This window comes from Dicentrarchus labrax, unplaced genomic scaffold (assembly GCF_905237075.1).
Source record: "Dicentrarchus labrax unplaced genomic scaffold, dlabrax2021, whole genome shotgun sequence".
Taxonomy (NCBI): Eukaryota; Metazoa; Chordata; class Actinopteri; family Moronidae; genus Dicentrarchus; species Dicentrarchus labrax.
Window position 1 is genome coordinate 12,032,269 of NW_026136712.1, and position 14,436 is coordinate 12,046,704.

The 14,436-nt window shown below is 41.1% G+C and overlaps 1 protein-coding gene and 1 long non-coding RNA gene across 5 annotated transcripts in view; one reads left to right on the forward strand and one right to left on the reverse strand.

The window, feature by feature from the left end:
* The window catches only part of LOC127373817 (uncharacterized), a 20,720-nt gene extending 14,363 nt beyond the window's left edge, over positions 1-6,357 (reverse strand). Inside the window, exon 1 of the long non-coding RNA XR_007886942.1 lies at positions 6,219-6,357. This is a non-coding gene — a long non-coding RNA (uncharacterized LOC127373817). The remainder of the gene's footprint in view (positions 1-6,218) is intronic.
* Positions 1-13,464, forward strand: part of LOC127373809 (alpha-tectorin) — an 18,217-nt gene extending 4,753 nt beyond the window's left edge. For 2 of the 4 annotated variants that reach the window (XM_051418628.1, XM_051418632.1), the window contains 25 exons: positions 86-364; positions 465-560; positions 703-868; positions 1,411-1,526; positions 1,775-2,053; positions 2,154-2,249; positions 2,900-3,065; positions 3,187-3,587; positions 3,690-4,266; positions 4,357-4,940; positions 5,163-5,715; positions 5,795-6,393; positions 6,696-6,853; positions 7,327-7,727; positions 7,845-8,041; positions 8,950-9,345; positions 9,426-9,709; positions 9,989-10,266; positions 10,390-10,509; positions 10,760-10,944; positions 11,057-11,217; positions 11,728-11,979; positions 12,117-12,276; positions 12,372-12,474; positions 12,577-13,464. In XM_051418628.1, the coding sequence (XP_051274588.1) occupies positions 86-364; positions 465-560; positions 703-868; positions 1,411-1,526; positions 1,775-2,053; positions 2,154-2,249; positions 2,900-3,065; positions 3,187-3,587; positions 3,690-4,266; positions 4,357-4,940; positions 5,163-5,715; positions 5,795-6,393; positions 6,696-6,853; positions 7,327-7,727; positions 7,845-8,041; positions 8,950-9,345; positions 9,426-9,709; positions 9,989-10,266; positions 10,390-10,509; positions 10,760-10,944; positions 11,057-11,217; positions 11,728-11,979; positions 12,117-12,276; positions 12,372-12,474; positions 12,577-12,668 (6,699 nt within the window). In that variant the 3' untranslated portion in view covers positions 12,669-13,464. The remainder of the gene's footprint in view (positions 1-85; positions 365-464; positions 561-702; positions 869-1,410; positions 1,527-1,774; positions 2,054-2,153; positions 2,250-2,899; positions 3,066-3,186; positions 3,588-3,689; positions 4,267-4,356; positions 4,941-5,162; positions 5,716-5,794; positions 6,394-6,695; positions 6,854-7,326; positions 7,728-7,844; positions 8,042-8,949; positions 9,346-9,425; positions 9,710-9,988; positions 10,267-10,389; positions 10,510-10,759; positions 10,945-11,056; positions 11,218-11,727; positions 11,980-12,116; positions 12,277-12,371; positions 12,475-12,576) is intronic. The other 2 variants (XM_051418631.1, XM_051418630.1) reach the window with 2 other exon arrangements.
* The last annotated feature ends 972 nt before the right edge of the window (positions 13,465-14,436 follow it).

Here is a 14,436-nt window from a genome sequence, read left to right on the forward strand (position 1 = left end):
GTTTACATTTGATAATATGCAATAGTCAATGACTGTAGTTGGTGGCTACAAATTCTTTAGACATAACTGGTTTATTTGTTTCCAGGTGAACCACAATGGACACCTGACCTTCAGTGCACCATGGTATAATTACATACCTCAAAGGTTTCCAATGTATGGATCCAGAGACGTCATTGCTCCATTCTGGACAGATTTTGACAACAGAGTTAATGGTCAGGTCTACTACAACCAATACACCAGCGGCAGTGTTCTCCAACAAGCTACACAAGACATTAATGAGTACTTCCCAGGGTTCAACTTCAGTGCCACCTGGGTGTTTGTTGCAACATGGTATGAGATGGCCTACTATCCAATGACTGGAACAGTAAGTCATCTTGTTCTACATGGGGAAATGCATATGATGTGTGTGTGTGTATTTCTTATTACCATATTAACTATAAAAAACACAAATGCATTTTTTTCAGCGAACAACTATCCAAGCAGTCTTGATCTCTGGTGGCCAGTACTCATTTGTGCTGATGAATTATGGGATAATAGCCCCATCAAGTCACCATGTACAGGTTAGAGACATTAAGATTATACGCTGCGTTCTACAAAACATGTCTTAAAGCTGCCATACTTACTTAAATCTGAATGCTGTCATGGAAATGTACAAATACATATAACATAAAGTTAATTTTATCTATGTGACATTTATTTCAGGCTGGATATGACACAGTCAACTCTGTACACTATTTCACCATCCCCGGATCCTTCTCTTACAATGCAACAGGAAATAACTCAAGTTTTCGCCTAGGCAGCAATGTCAATGTACCAGGTCGCTGGGGTTTCCTGATAAACCATGGCCCACCACTTAATGAAGACACTGGCAAGTCTGAAAATAAATCTGTCCTTGTTTTTTAACTACTGAAGAATGTTTAATATGTTGCTAATAGCTGACTGTATTGTGCCCTTAACAGTTCATAAAATAGTATTTTCTTGTTGTTCAGTATGTTCAATTAAAAGACCCCCCACCCCTCCCCCCAACAAATAACACAGAAATGTATTTTTATACATGGATAAAACATGGATATTAAAGCTTAGGTGTGGTGATTTATAAATGTTAAATGTTGGGGTACCCAGTAGCTCACCTGGTAGAGCTTGCACCCCATATACCACGGCAGAGTCCTGACCGCAGTGGAGGAGGTTCAAATTGAACCTGTGGCCCTTTGCTGCATGCCATCCCCCCCTTCCCTCTTTCCTGTCAATCTTTGGCCATACTATCAAATAAAGGCAAAAATCCCCAAACAAAATACTTAAAAAAAATAATAAAAAATACTTAAAACATAGGCAATATTTGACAAATTATTATTTTCCAACAGGATGGTCATTCTATTTGTTTTAAAATGTGAATTGTTTTATTCTTCATAGGACCCCTCTACCCAATTGCTGGAAACACAACAACTCGATCACTTGATGGAAGTTCTCCTCAAATTCCCCTGCAACAACCTTTTGTTTACTTCGGACAGTCCTACAATCAGATTTATGTAAGTGAAAAAAACAAATACAAAATCTAGATCTCTTGAATGCTTTTAAAAATTCTGGTATTTTTTGTGGAGGAATAAAAGATATATCATAAAAGAGCTGCAGTTAGTTGAAGTCAATACATTGATATACTACAATATGATTATAAAACACTGTAGTAATGAATATGTTGATATTGGAAAATATGCAGTTGTCAATGACTGTAGATGGCTATAAATTCTTTAGACAAAACTGGTTTATTTGTTTTCAGGTGAACCACAATGGACACCTGACCTTCAGTGCACCATGGTATAATTACATACCTCAAAGGTTTCCAATGTATGGATCCAGAGACGTCATTGCTCCATTCTGGACAGATTTTGACAACAGAAGAAATGGTCAGGTCTACTACAACCAATACACCAATGGCAGTGTTCTCCAACAAGCTACACGAGACATTAATGAGTACTTCCCAGAGTTGAACTTCAATGCTACCTGGGTCTTTGTTGCAACATGGTATGAGATGGCCTACTACCCAATGACTGGAACAGTAAGTAATCTTGTTCTAAATGGGAAAATGCATATGATGTGCATGTGTGTATTTTTTATGACCATATTTACTATAAAAAACACAAATCATCTCTTTTTAGCAAACAACCATCCAAGCAGTCTTGATCTCTGGAGCCCAGTACTCATTTGTGCTGATGAACTATGGGATAATAGCCCCACCAAGTCACAATGTACAGGTTAGAGCCATTAAAATGATATATGCAGCGTTCTACAAAACATGTCTTTAAGTTGCCATGCTTACTTAAAGGTCCAGTGTGCAACGGAGGCTCTATTAGCAGAAATGGACAATGATATTCATAGGTGTGATTTCATTACTCTATAATCATCTAAATATAGGAATTGTTATGTTTTGCAGGGCTATTCAATTGGCAGCCCACGAGTCACATCTGGCCCACTAAAACTTCCTATTCAGCCTGCAGCATACCCACTGTTTTTTAAGTTTTCTATAAGTATTTCAGTATTTATATTTTCAGTATTATGAACTGGGTATCTATGTTGAAATAGATGAGCGCAGTATTGACTTATCGACTTACGCAAATCAAACATTTCCTACTGCTACAGCACATTGAAAGCATGTCACTAGCAAAACACTGATTTTTATTACAAAATAGTTGTCACAGGAAACATATGGGCCACATATTTGCATATCCTTGCATATAAGTCTAGCTATCTTATTGGTGATGGCAAGCTGAGTGTGCCAGATATTAGCAGTGGCTAGATCCCACTTAATCCTACACACTGGACCTTAAAACCTGAATGTAGTAATGGAAATGTACATACAATACTTACAACTTGATTAATTTTATCTATGTGACATCTACTTCAGGCTGGATATGACACAGTCAGCTCTACTCACCATTTCACAATCCCTGGTTCATTCTCGAGCAGTGCAACAGGCAGTGACTCAAATTTCCGCCTGAGCAGCAATGTCAATGTAACCGGGCGCTGGGCTTTCCGGATAGACCATGGATCAAGAGGCTGCACTTTCAATGGTAAGACCAATACCACAGGGTGGTCACATTGTTTAACACTGGTTAAATGGTAATGATGCTTGCATGTTAAAGTCAATGTCTTTCAAGGAACTATTATTATTATTCACATTATATCACAAAGGTGAACCAGTGCAGCTTGGTGACTCATTCTGGAGCGACAGTAGCTGTGCACAGAAGTGCACGTGCACCTCAACAGGCCTGCAGTGTCAAAGCCAACCCTGTTCTTTTTCCCAAATCTGCCGGACAAGTGCCTTTCAGTTCTCCTGCCAGACGGTGCAGAGACGCACCTGCAGCATAAGTGGTGATCCACATTACTATACCTTCGATGGCACAGTGTTTCACTTTCAGGGCACCTGCACTTACGTTCTCTCAGAGCAATGTGGTCGAGGGCTTCCTTACTATAGAGTAGAGGGCAAGAATGAGCACCGAGGCAGCACTCATGTTTCTTGGACACGGCTGGTCAAAGTGTTTGTCTACAATGAAACCATCGAGCTTGTCAAGGGACGTCGTGGTGAGGCTAAGGTTAGCAAGAAGGACTACATCACTTAATGTAATATATTCATGTATTTTATGTATTTCACATCTTTACAACTATGTTGTTGCTTTCTGGTATTCTGTTTCCAGGTTAATGGAAATTTTGCAGCCACTCCCATCTCCCTAAGCAATGGCACTGTCCAGATTTATGAATCAGGTTTTTCTGTGATTATCAGTACCGACTTTGGCTTGGCAGTGTCTTATGACGCCAATAATTATGTCAGGATCAGTGTGCCCTACACTTACCAGAATGCAACGTGTGGCCTGTGTGGAAACTTCAACAATCACCCTGGGGATGACTTTCAAACCCGCCAGGGTGAGGTTGTGAGCTCTGATGTGGTGTTTGCCAACAGTTGGCAAGCATCAGGGGACGATGAGCCTGGTTGTGAAGCGCAGTGTGGAGGTCTGGACTGCGCTGCCTGCAGTGAGGACCAGACAGCTTTATACAGCAGTACTGAACATTGTGGTATCCTCCAGAACAGTTCTGGACCTTTTGCTGCTTGCCATCAACCATTTCCTCCACAGACCTTTGTGGAGAGCTGTGTGTATGATCTGTGTGTAGGAGGAGGATACCAGCCCATTCTGTGCCAAGCCTTAAATGCATATGCAAGTCAGTGTCAACAGAATGGTATACAGCTGCCAAGCTGGAGGAGACAAGGCTTCTGTGGTATGTCTGTCATCTCTTAACATAATTTTAAAATATCCTTTTGGATAAATGTCCATGATGTAAAGATCAATGTTATTTTCATTTGTCTAGAAATCCCCTGCCCATCCAACAGCCACTTTGAGTCCCAAGGCACAGGATGTCCAGCTACCTGTGTCAATCCCAATTCTGCCCTGAACTGCCCTCTTCCTGCCCAGGAGAGCTGCATCTGCAATTCAGGCTACATCCTTAGTGCTGGGGTCTGCGTACCCCATGCTGAGTGTGGCTGTAGCTTTGAGGGTCGCTACTACCGCTCTGGAGATACCGTAATACTAGACGAGGACTGTGGGAGACGTTGTAGCTGCAGTTTTGGCTCCATGACATGTCACTCCCATGGTTGTGGCCCACTAGAGTCTTGCAGGGTGACGGAAGGAGAAAGAGGATGCAGACCTAACAGCTATGCAACATGTTGGATAAGGGGCCCAGGGTCATATCATACATTTGATGGACTGACATACCGGTATCCAGGGGCATGTCGCTTGACCCTTGCCAAAGTAATGGGATTGTCTAGTCACCCACACTTTATGGTGACGGCAGAAAAAGTGCCCAGAGGCCAGCAGGGCTTTGCCAGGGTGCTAAGGTTTGAGGCAGAAGGAACACAAGTCTCAGTAGAGATGACAGGTAGCAGCATAGTTCAGGTAAGTAACAGAGCTAATGTAACAAAAATAATGTTGACACCAGAAAAAATTAAGTTTAATAAGTGAAAATAAACTTAAAATTATAATTTTTTTTTATGTTGCAAACCATTTTAATACAACACAAAAGAAAGCCTTCCACGCAAAAAATGATCCTGAACTGTTTGTGATGTAAACTGTTGTTGTCCAGTAAATCTGATACTAGCTGTATAAATGCCTTTTCAGGTTGATGGTCAGCGGATCCGACTACCATTCAGCTCAGCATCCAATCGACTCCAAATCTACCACAGCAGCATTCACAGTATCATCCTTCGCACCTCCTTTGGTGTAACTGTGCAGACAGTATGGCCTCACTTTGTGCGTGTCACTGCACCTGGTATCTACAATGGATCACTTGGTGGACTCTGTGGTAATTACAATGGTCACCCACATGACGACTTCCGCACACCCAACGGCATCCTGGTCAACAGCTCTCAGTCCTTTGGGGACAGTTGGCGTGATGGTTCCCTTGCTGCACACTGTGTGGACAGCGAAAATGACCACTCTACCACAAATAACAACTCTAGTGAGGACTGTGGTATTCTTAACTCATCACATGGGCCGTTTGCTCAGTGTTGGTCCATGGTCAACCCACAGCAGCATGTGAATTCATGTGTGGAAATCATTAGGGCCTCTAGAGATCCAGCATCAGCACTGTGTGAGGTCCTACGAGATTATGCACTAATGTGTCAACAGAGGGGTGTTGCACTTACACACTGGAGGAATGCAACTGACTGTGGTAAGCACTTTGCCCTATTTTGATGTGGGTGGCTTTAATATTAAATTTAATAACAATCAATTTCTTTGTGTTTGTTTAGAGCAAAACTGCCCTCTAAAGAGCCATTATGAACTCTGTGGAAGCTCTTGTCCATATGCCTGCCCCAGCCTCTCTTTCCCTTTCACTTGTGACACTGTGTGTCAGGAAGGTTGCCAGTGTGATGATGGTTTTGTCCTCAATGGCAACCAGTGTGTACAACCCACAGCTTGTGGATGCTATCATCAGGGACGGTATCGTTCAGGGGGCGAACAGTTTTGGGATGGCGAGGAATGTAACAGCTTGTGTACATGTGATGGCACTACTGGGGTAGTCCACTGTATCCCCAACTCCTGTGGACCCCAGGAGTCCTGCCGTGTGGTGGAGGGAGAGTTTGGTTGCCATCCCAACCCTCACGGCACCTGCTCTGCCTCTGGCGACCCCCACTACCTCACCTTTGATGGCAAGGCGTATGACTTCCAGGGAACGTGCCGCTATGTTCTGGCGACACTTTGTAATGCTACTGATGGTCTCCACCAATTTTCAGTGGAAGCTAAGAATGAGCCATGGAATGGGTTCCCAGTTTCAATCACAGCTGAAGTTTTTGTGAATGTGTGGGGCTATCGAGTGCGTATGTCAGGAGAGAGCAGGGGTATGGTAGAGGTGAGTGATAGAGTATTCTTCATCTTAAGAAAATATATAATTTAGTAAAGCCCCAGATAGTGGGATACGAATACATAATTTGTTCCCCAGTGAGTCAGAGCACTTGAAAAGAGCACAGAAATATCCCACTCTGTACATATCTGGGTTACAACTACTTATTGAAAATGTGTCTTGATGTTATTAACCAATATACTTTAATCAGATTTTGTTAAACTCGTACATATCAATTTAGTATTGGTATTAACTGCAAAAATACAGAATCAGAAATATCTTCTTCCAATTTTTTTCCCCCATTTGTATAGGTAAATGGAATAACTAAAAACCTACCAGTTCTCTTGAATGGAAGTCGTGTATCTATCTATGCAAGTGGACCTCGCACATTTGTCAGTGCTGATTTTGGCCTTACTGTCACATATGATGGATGGAGTACAGTGTCTATCTCTGTGCCCTCAAATTACAGGTATCTGCCACTCACTGCAGCTCAAATTTAAATATTTTGATGTCCAAACTATGTATATTGCACAATTATCAACAACCTCAGCACTCAGGAATTCTACTGCTGCCCCAGTGCTGACAAAGTCCAAAAGGAGAGAACACATTACATCAATTTCAAATTTCTAAGATTTGATGCCTGACAGTTTTCATATTGATTTTTAAATTATTTTACTTGTCTTTAAAGTGCTGTGATGGTCTTTATTTATTGTGTCTATGTAATTTTATCTATTTTATATTTTTTATTACATTGAGATCGTTTTCATTTGCATGCATTAGTCTTTAATTGTTATCAATTGTTGTCTTATTATCAGCTTGTCAGACATCCATAAATCACTTTGAATGGCACTAACATGTATGAAGGGTGCTATGCAAATAAAATAATGACATTGATCTAAAATAATGACATTGATTTTTTTCTCTTATTATTATTACCAATAGTGGACAAACATGTGGACTTTGTGGAAACTTCAATGGAAATTCAACTGATGAGTTTCACACCCCATCTGGAATGATGGTCACCACTCCAGATGAGTTTGGGACAGCTTGGAAGGTGGCAGGAAACTACACCTGCAGTGATGGGTGTGGTTCCTCCTGCCCACAATGTACCAATGAGCTCCCTGCTAGAGCTCAGTGTGAGGTGATTCAGGCAGCCAATGGCCCCTTAAGCTTCTGCCATGAGCAGGTGGACCCAGCACCGTATTTCAGTGACTGCGTGTTTGATGTTTGTGTGTCGGGGAATGAGGGCCAAGATCTTCTGTGCAGGGCCATTCAAACATATGTCAGTGCCTGTCAGTCTGCTAATGTTCGAATTTACCCTTGGAGACAGAACACTACCTGCAGTAAGTCAACCAGTCATTATGTTGTTTATGACACAGCTTAAGAAACAATCAAAGAGGTGCTGAAAAAAACAGTCTTACATGCATAATTTCTTTCATCACTTCACATCACTTTCTAAGGGCTTGAGTGTCCAGACAACAGCCATTATGAGCTGTGTGGTACAGACTGTGGCCATACCTGTTCCAGCAGCATTGATGCCATCTGTGAGCAGGTTTGCTCTGAGGGATGTTTCTGTGATGAAGGTTTCGTCAGGAGTGGGACAAGATGTGTTCCTGTGGAAAGCTGTGGCTGCCAATATGATGGATCCTACTATAATGTAAGTCATATACTTGTAATATAACACATGCATTAATTCATCTGATAGTCTCTACTATGATTTCAGTCTTTGCCATTCCCTCTGTTTAAGAGTCATTATACAACTCTTCTACATCATAGACGTTAGAATCCCAATGTCCCCTTCAGTCTGCCTGCTTCTATCAACCACTGCCATCAGTTTGTATATGTTCTGGGCTACTGTAGAATCAGTGGCTCTCCATGGCAAACTCCATGAAAGATGACCAACTACATCTGTAGATATAAAATGCTCTTTCTAAGGTAGCAATTTATTTTAAAATTTATTCTGGAATTTCAGCCAAAATGTAGAGCACCAAGGCCAAGGGGTAGCTCATTAGCTGCTACCACTTCTCATGTTTTCTTTGTGACTAAAAAGAGAAAATGCAATCAGAGATCAGTTTGACCCACGTCTCCCAGCTCCGCAGCTCCTAACCGTATTTAAGAGACCTTTTTTAGGCTATTTGAATCGTCTTTAGCCTGACTCATAGCTGCTAACTGGCTATCGTTAGCTTTTCACAGTCTGCTGTGAAGAGAACAAGCAGACATTAACCCTAAACCTAACCTTACACACTTTACAGCTGACTAAAGTAACAAAAAACAATTCCTCTGTTATTGTAACACCAAAGATGCTCACAATGTTAACTTTCTTAACCATCTCTGATTGCAATATATATTTGCGGGAGTGGGAGAAATCTTGCCTTACTGTTGATGTCCAGCATAATGACAGCTATGTAGTTGTTTGAAAGTAAAGACATGGTGAATCACATGATACAAATATGTCAAACACAACATTTCATTCCCTTTTCCCATCAGCAGCCTTTTTTGTTCTTTAATGTAACATAATACTCCATTTTTATCATTTTCCATGCGTCTGTTTTTCTCATACTACAGGATGGTGAGTCCTTCTGGACAGAAGGTTGCGCCCAGCGATGTGAATGCCATGCTCCCAACGACCTGCGCTGTTCTGCTGCATTTTGCACTCCTGCACAGGAGTGCACCATCAGAAATGGCCAGCTTGGCTGTTTTGATGCAATGTCTACCTGCACTGTGTGGGGGGACCCCCACTACATCACCTTTGATGGGGCATTGGCTCATTTCCAGGGCACATGCTCTTACATCATTAGTGAGAGTGTGAGCCCCAGCACCAATGAAACCCAGTTTCAGATAGCAGCCACTAATAATCACCGTGGCAACAACCGTGTGTCGTTTGTATCAGCAGTGGATGTATACCTCTCAAATCAACCAGAGACTGTTAACATCAGGATTGGACCCAACAAAAGAGTAACGGTAAACACCATTACTTTATTTTATATAACTTAATACATCTGTCTGGGTAAAACATCTTTCTCTAATCTCTCCTCCCTCAGGTAAATGGAAGTGAGGTGTCTCTTCCCACCACCGCAGGAACTTTAGCTCAGGTGATAAGGCAGGGAAGCTACATAGTGGTCGATGCCATCGACTTGATAGTCCAGTTTGATGGCTTGAGTACTTTACTAGTCAGAGTAGGTCAAAACCGTGAAAACAGAGTCACAGGGATGTGTGGAAACTTCAACAATGACCCTGGAGATGACAAAGTCTTGCCCAATGGCACATTGGCACAAAATGACAATAACTTTGGACACAGCTGGAAGGCACCCACAAGCAAACCAGGGTGAGCTGTTGTAATTTATGCTGCATATTCCACACACAAAATCATCAATATATCATCGTCAGTTTAAAACATTTCACCACAAAAAGAAAATATAATCTTTGTCAGCTTAAACAACAATTTTGCAACCCTCGCTTGTACTTCAATACATACAATACATGCAATACATTCGCAGTCATCAACGCTCATGTTGAAAGTTGACTTGACAACAGTATGCATAATACACAAAAAAATGTAGTAAAGTAAACAAAGTCTGCATTTTCCCAAACTTGTCTTTTACAGATGTGGATCCACTGATGAAAGGAGTGGTGATGGATTGAACAGCTGTCCCTTTATGGAAGAATACTCTGAGCTCTGTAGTGTCATAACCAACACTAGTGGCCCATTCAGTGCCTGTCACCTTCACTCTGACCCCCAGCCATTTTACACTTCCTGTGTCTACGATCTCTGCCTCTACACTCCAGCCAATGGCATGCTGTGCTCTGCTGTCTCAGCCTATGAGAGAACCTGCTCTGTGCTGGGTTTGAACATCCCACAGTGGCGCTCGGCTTTGCAATGTGGTATGTTTGTACTAATGGAGAGCTAAAATAATGCATGAGAAAATAAATCCTTAGGTTCATGGAGCTTGCTTTTTGTCCTACTTGTGGAAAATGTATTTTCTGTTTTTTACCCTATTTCCATAGCTGAGTCAGACCCCTGTGAACAGCTGGACTGCACAGAGTATGAGTGGTGTGGTGAAAAAGACGGTGTTTACGGCTGCTTCTGTGATGAGCACCACCATCGGCCCAACAATGAGAGCTACGGTGAGGACAGCACTGCTTTGTCTTTTAGATCACTTAATTGGTCTATGTATGAGATAGTATGGTATATACATGGTAACTATAACTTAACCATACCAGACATCAGCAATACCTTTTATTTTTAAAATAATCAGCCTCATTTCAGGCTTTTCATAATTGTGAAGAATTGGATCACTAGGTGGTAACTTCAACTTAGAATATCACACATGCTTCGTACATATTATATTGTCACACATTCATTTCTCTTTCATAGACTCGTCCATCACTTGTGTCAGTAGCTCAGGCACCATGTCAGTATCGCGCTGCCAGCTGTTTGAGGCTGGCTTCCACTCTAGTGCCCTGCATCTCCGTGAAGACTCCTGCAATGGGACTCTCCAGGACGGACGACTGGTCTTCCACTTTAACAATGACGACCACTTGTGTGGGACTGCTCTCAGGGTACAGTCCATTAACAATCGACACAGACTCAATGATATTTTAGATGTAAATGTTCTCTAAGACATGTTACAGCTATAATAAACTTATACCATTTTGTCATTTACATTTCAAGAGCAACGGGACCCATTTCATCTATGAGAACACCATCCAGGGTGACGTGGACCCCCATGAAGGGCTAATCAGCCGCCAGAGGAACATTCATCTGCGTTTCTGCTGTGAATACCCTCTGGCCCAGGCCCTGTCCATGGCTGTGGGCATCAACCCTGTAGAGAGGTGACAACACAATTTCTGATTGGTTTCCTGACTTAGGTTGCAAGGTTGCTCAAAGTAATAACGATAAAATGTCATTTTCATATTGAACATCTGTCCATAATGATATGTCACATCGTATGTCTTGCTACTAGGGTTTCAATATATACGTATTCTAATAACAGTATAATAAAGACCTTTTTGGCGACAATTGTGCGCTATGAAGACAGTGGTAATGACAATGACAAAGACTGAAATCAGGCTGTATAATTGCCCACCACCTGCATTCTGCACCTTTACTGATAAACCTAGCATTTAAACAAACAATACAACAGGAAATTTAGGGGAATCTGTCCCAGTTCTGTAGGTGAAATGTGAATGCGTACAAGATTTCCACCGAAACTTTGTCCAGCACATTTTATGTAAATTGTATAAACTACACACCTGTTAATTATTAATTAATGAGTAACTCTTGAGCTGCCAGATAAATGTTCCTTGTCACGTGTAGTGACATAATTTGCTGTTTTTTCCTAGCGTTGTGAGGAAGAAGCTTCCATCTGGCCGTGGACAGTACCATATGAGAATGATACCCTACCAGGACGCTGGCTTCCGTTTCCCCCTGACCAGTAACAGCAACATCGAAATGGAAATTGACCAGAGGTTGTATGTGGAGGTGCGAACAGAAGGAGTTGATGAACGGCAGATCTCCACCATCCTGGACTCTTGTTGGGCCACACCAGTCAACATCGCTGGCTACCCTGTCCGCTGGGATCTCATTAATGCAGAGTAATGCCAAAGTCTCTAGCCCTTGAAGGGCCTTTCTTCACTTGCTCCACCCATCCGTTTCACAATCTAACCCTTCTACTTTACTTAATAGTCTGGCTGATAACATTGAAATGTCTCCCTCTTTCCCTGTCTTCCAGGTGTCCTAATCCAGCAGATGATACAGTAGAGCTGGTTCAGAACGGTATCTCCACTGTGGCCCGATTCTCATTCAGGATGTTCACCTTTACCAACTTTTCATCCATCTACCTGCACTGCCAGGTCCACCTGTGCCTTCTGAAACACAACAACTGCTCCGCTGTAAGTACTACTGTGTTTGTGGGTGTTTGTAGCAGCATTATACTATATTATTAACAGGTGCATCAGCAGAAGCCTGTAATTGTGTTTTCTTGCAGCATTGCTACCCAGGTTACCACATGCGAATTAAGAGGGATGTATCCTACCATGCTGCTACAGACATCTCACTAGGACCACTAGTCCTGAGACAACATAGCCCAGGTAAAGTTTTCTTATCTTTTAATAACTGCTGTACTCTTGTAGATGAAACAGAGCTCAATTGATATATTTTATGTAACCTGGTTTGCACTTACTCTCTTGCAGATGGAAGGATGGAAACAAGTGGTGCCTCAGGTCAGTTGACCTCTGTGGTGACTCTGCTAGTCAGTTTGCTGGCTGCCAAAACTCTGACCTAGAGAGATCGGAGAGGCACAAAACCAGTAAACAGATGAATATACACATATTACTCCGGAACATATTAATCATTCAGTAGTAGCTTAATCAATGGGCATAGATTTAAGAATGGTCAGTAACCTTTTCTGTTATGATCCAATAAAAAGTGGAATGAGATTCCGTTTTGTGATGTGAAGGCCTGAAAAATGTATAGATATTACAGAATAATTGGAAATATATCCTGTACATTGCTTTTTATTTGTGTTCCTCCCTAAGAGGCTTTGTTTAAAGTTGTGGTAGTTTTTTCTTTGCAACATTAGAGGGCAGCACAAGATCAAATAGACATTTGGCTCTGTTTTCATGAAGTTTCCTGCCCACAGGTTTGTATTTTGTCATGTTTATGAGTTGTATCCTACAGGCTTTTCCAGTGATTTTTATTAGTCTAAAATCTATATTTTATTAGTGTTAATTAATAATGAAGATGTAAATGATATATGAGGTGTGATAAATTTGTGTGAAATATGAATCCTCAGCAAATCACTATATGACTATATATAATATTTGGATTGTATTTCTGTTTGAAAAGCCTTGTCCGACTGTTTTTACTGTGAAAATAGCAAAAAGCAAAGGCGACGACAATGTGCATCATACAAAAGCTGAACTCCCTTGCCTTTGTTATACTCACTGTCTATGATTTTTACTGATTTTTTCCTTCTACATTATTCTTATATCCTTTTACCTTATTTGTAGTGATTAATATAATTTGCTGTCATATAAGAAGTAATTGTGTAATAAAGGTTAAAAGTTGAGGTGATTTCATGCATGGAGTGTGGATCTCATATTTGTAGAATTCTGCCCACAGGGTGGAAAAGGATTAAACAGTATAGCAGCATTATGAACTGATACACACTGTACGCGAAGGTACAAGGGAACAGGATGTGAAGTCAGGGAATAAGGGGGACCTATGTGGGAACTTTAAAACATTAAAACAAAGGCCTTGGAACTGAAAGTAAAGTTGGGAGCACCACTAAAAAAATTCCATTTACTTTTATTTTACTCGGGTGGAGGCAGATATCTGAGTACTGGATGTCCAAAAATGAAACATGCAGGCAAATAAAACTGAAACTATTAATTATTAATATTACCTATTAATCTTGATACTGCTGAATATTTTAAGCCTTGAACATCTGCATACAATCTGTTTCAATAAAACAGAACTGGAGAAGTTTACAAGTCTAAAACTTACACTACTTCCTTATCTGTCATTCTATCATTAATGGAAGCAGTTTTTTACCCATTGTTATTGACTGTTGTTTCACATCTCATCTCACTCTCTGTATCAATTGTCATGGTTGAGATTAACCCTTAATTATGCAACATGGATAAAATAACTGGAAACTAAATGGAAACTAAATGTAAGATAAAAAATAAATTCTGTGTCCTAATTACAAGACTAAGCCATAATGAGAGAAGTCTAGTGTTGTTAAGATGTAACTATGATTTTTCCTTTTAAGTTTTTATAGGTTTGCCCAGGGAATAATTGTTAGCAATGCAATAAGCCTGGTAGTGCAAGTACATCTCATTCTAATTCTATCTATGCAAATATGCTCAGTATGCAAAGACAGCTGTCATATTGTTTAATTGATTGATTGGTTACAGGACATTGTTTTCCCAGCAAGATGCCATTGGATTTTCATAGTGTCACATTGAGGCATGCCTACTACAAATACTGTATTTTCAAGATTTACCAGCAGGGCGGCAGTGCAATATGTTTGTAATGGGCCCTGGTGC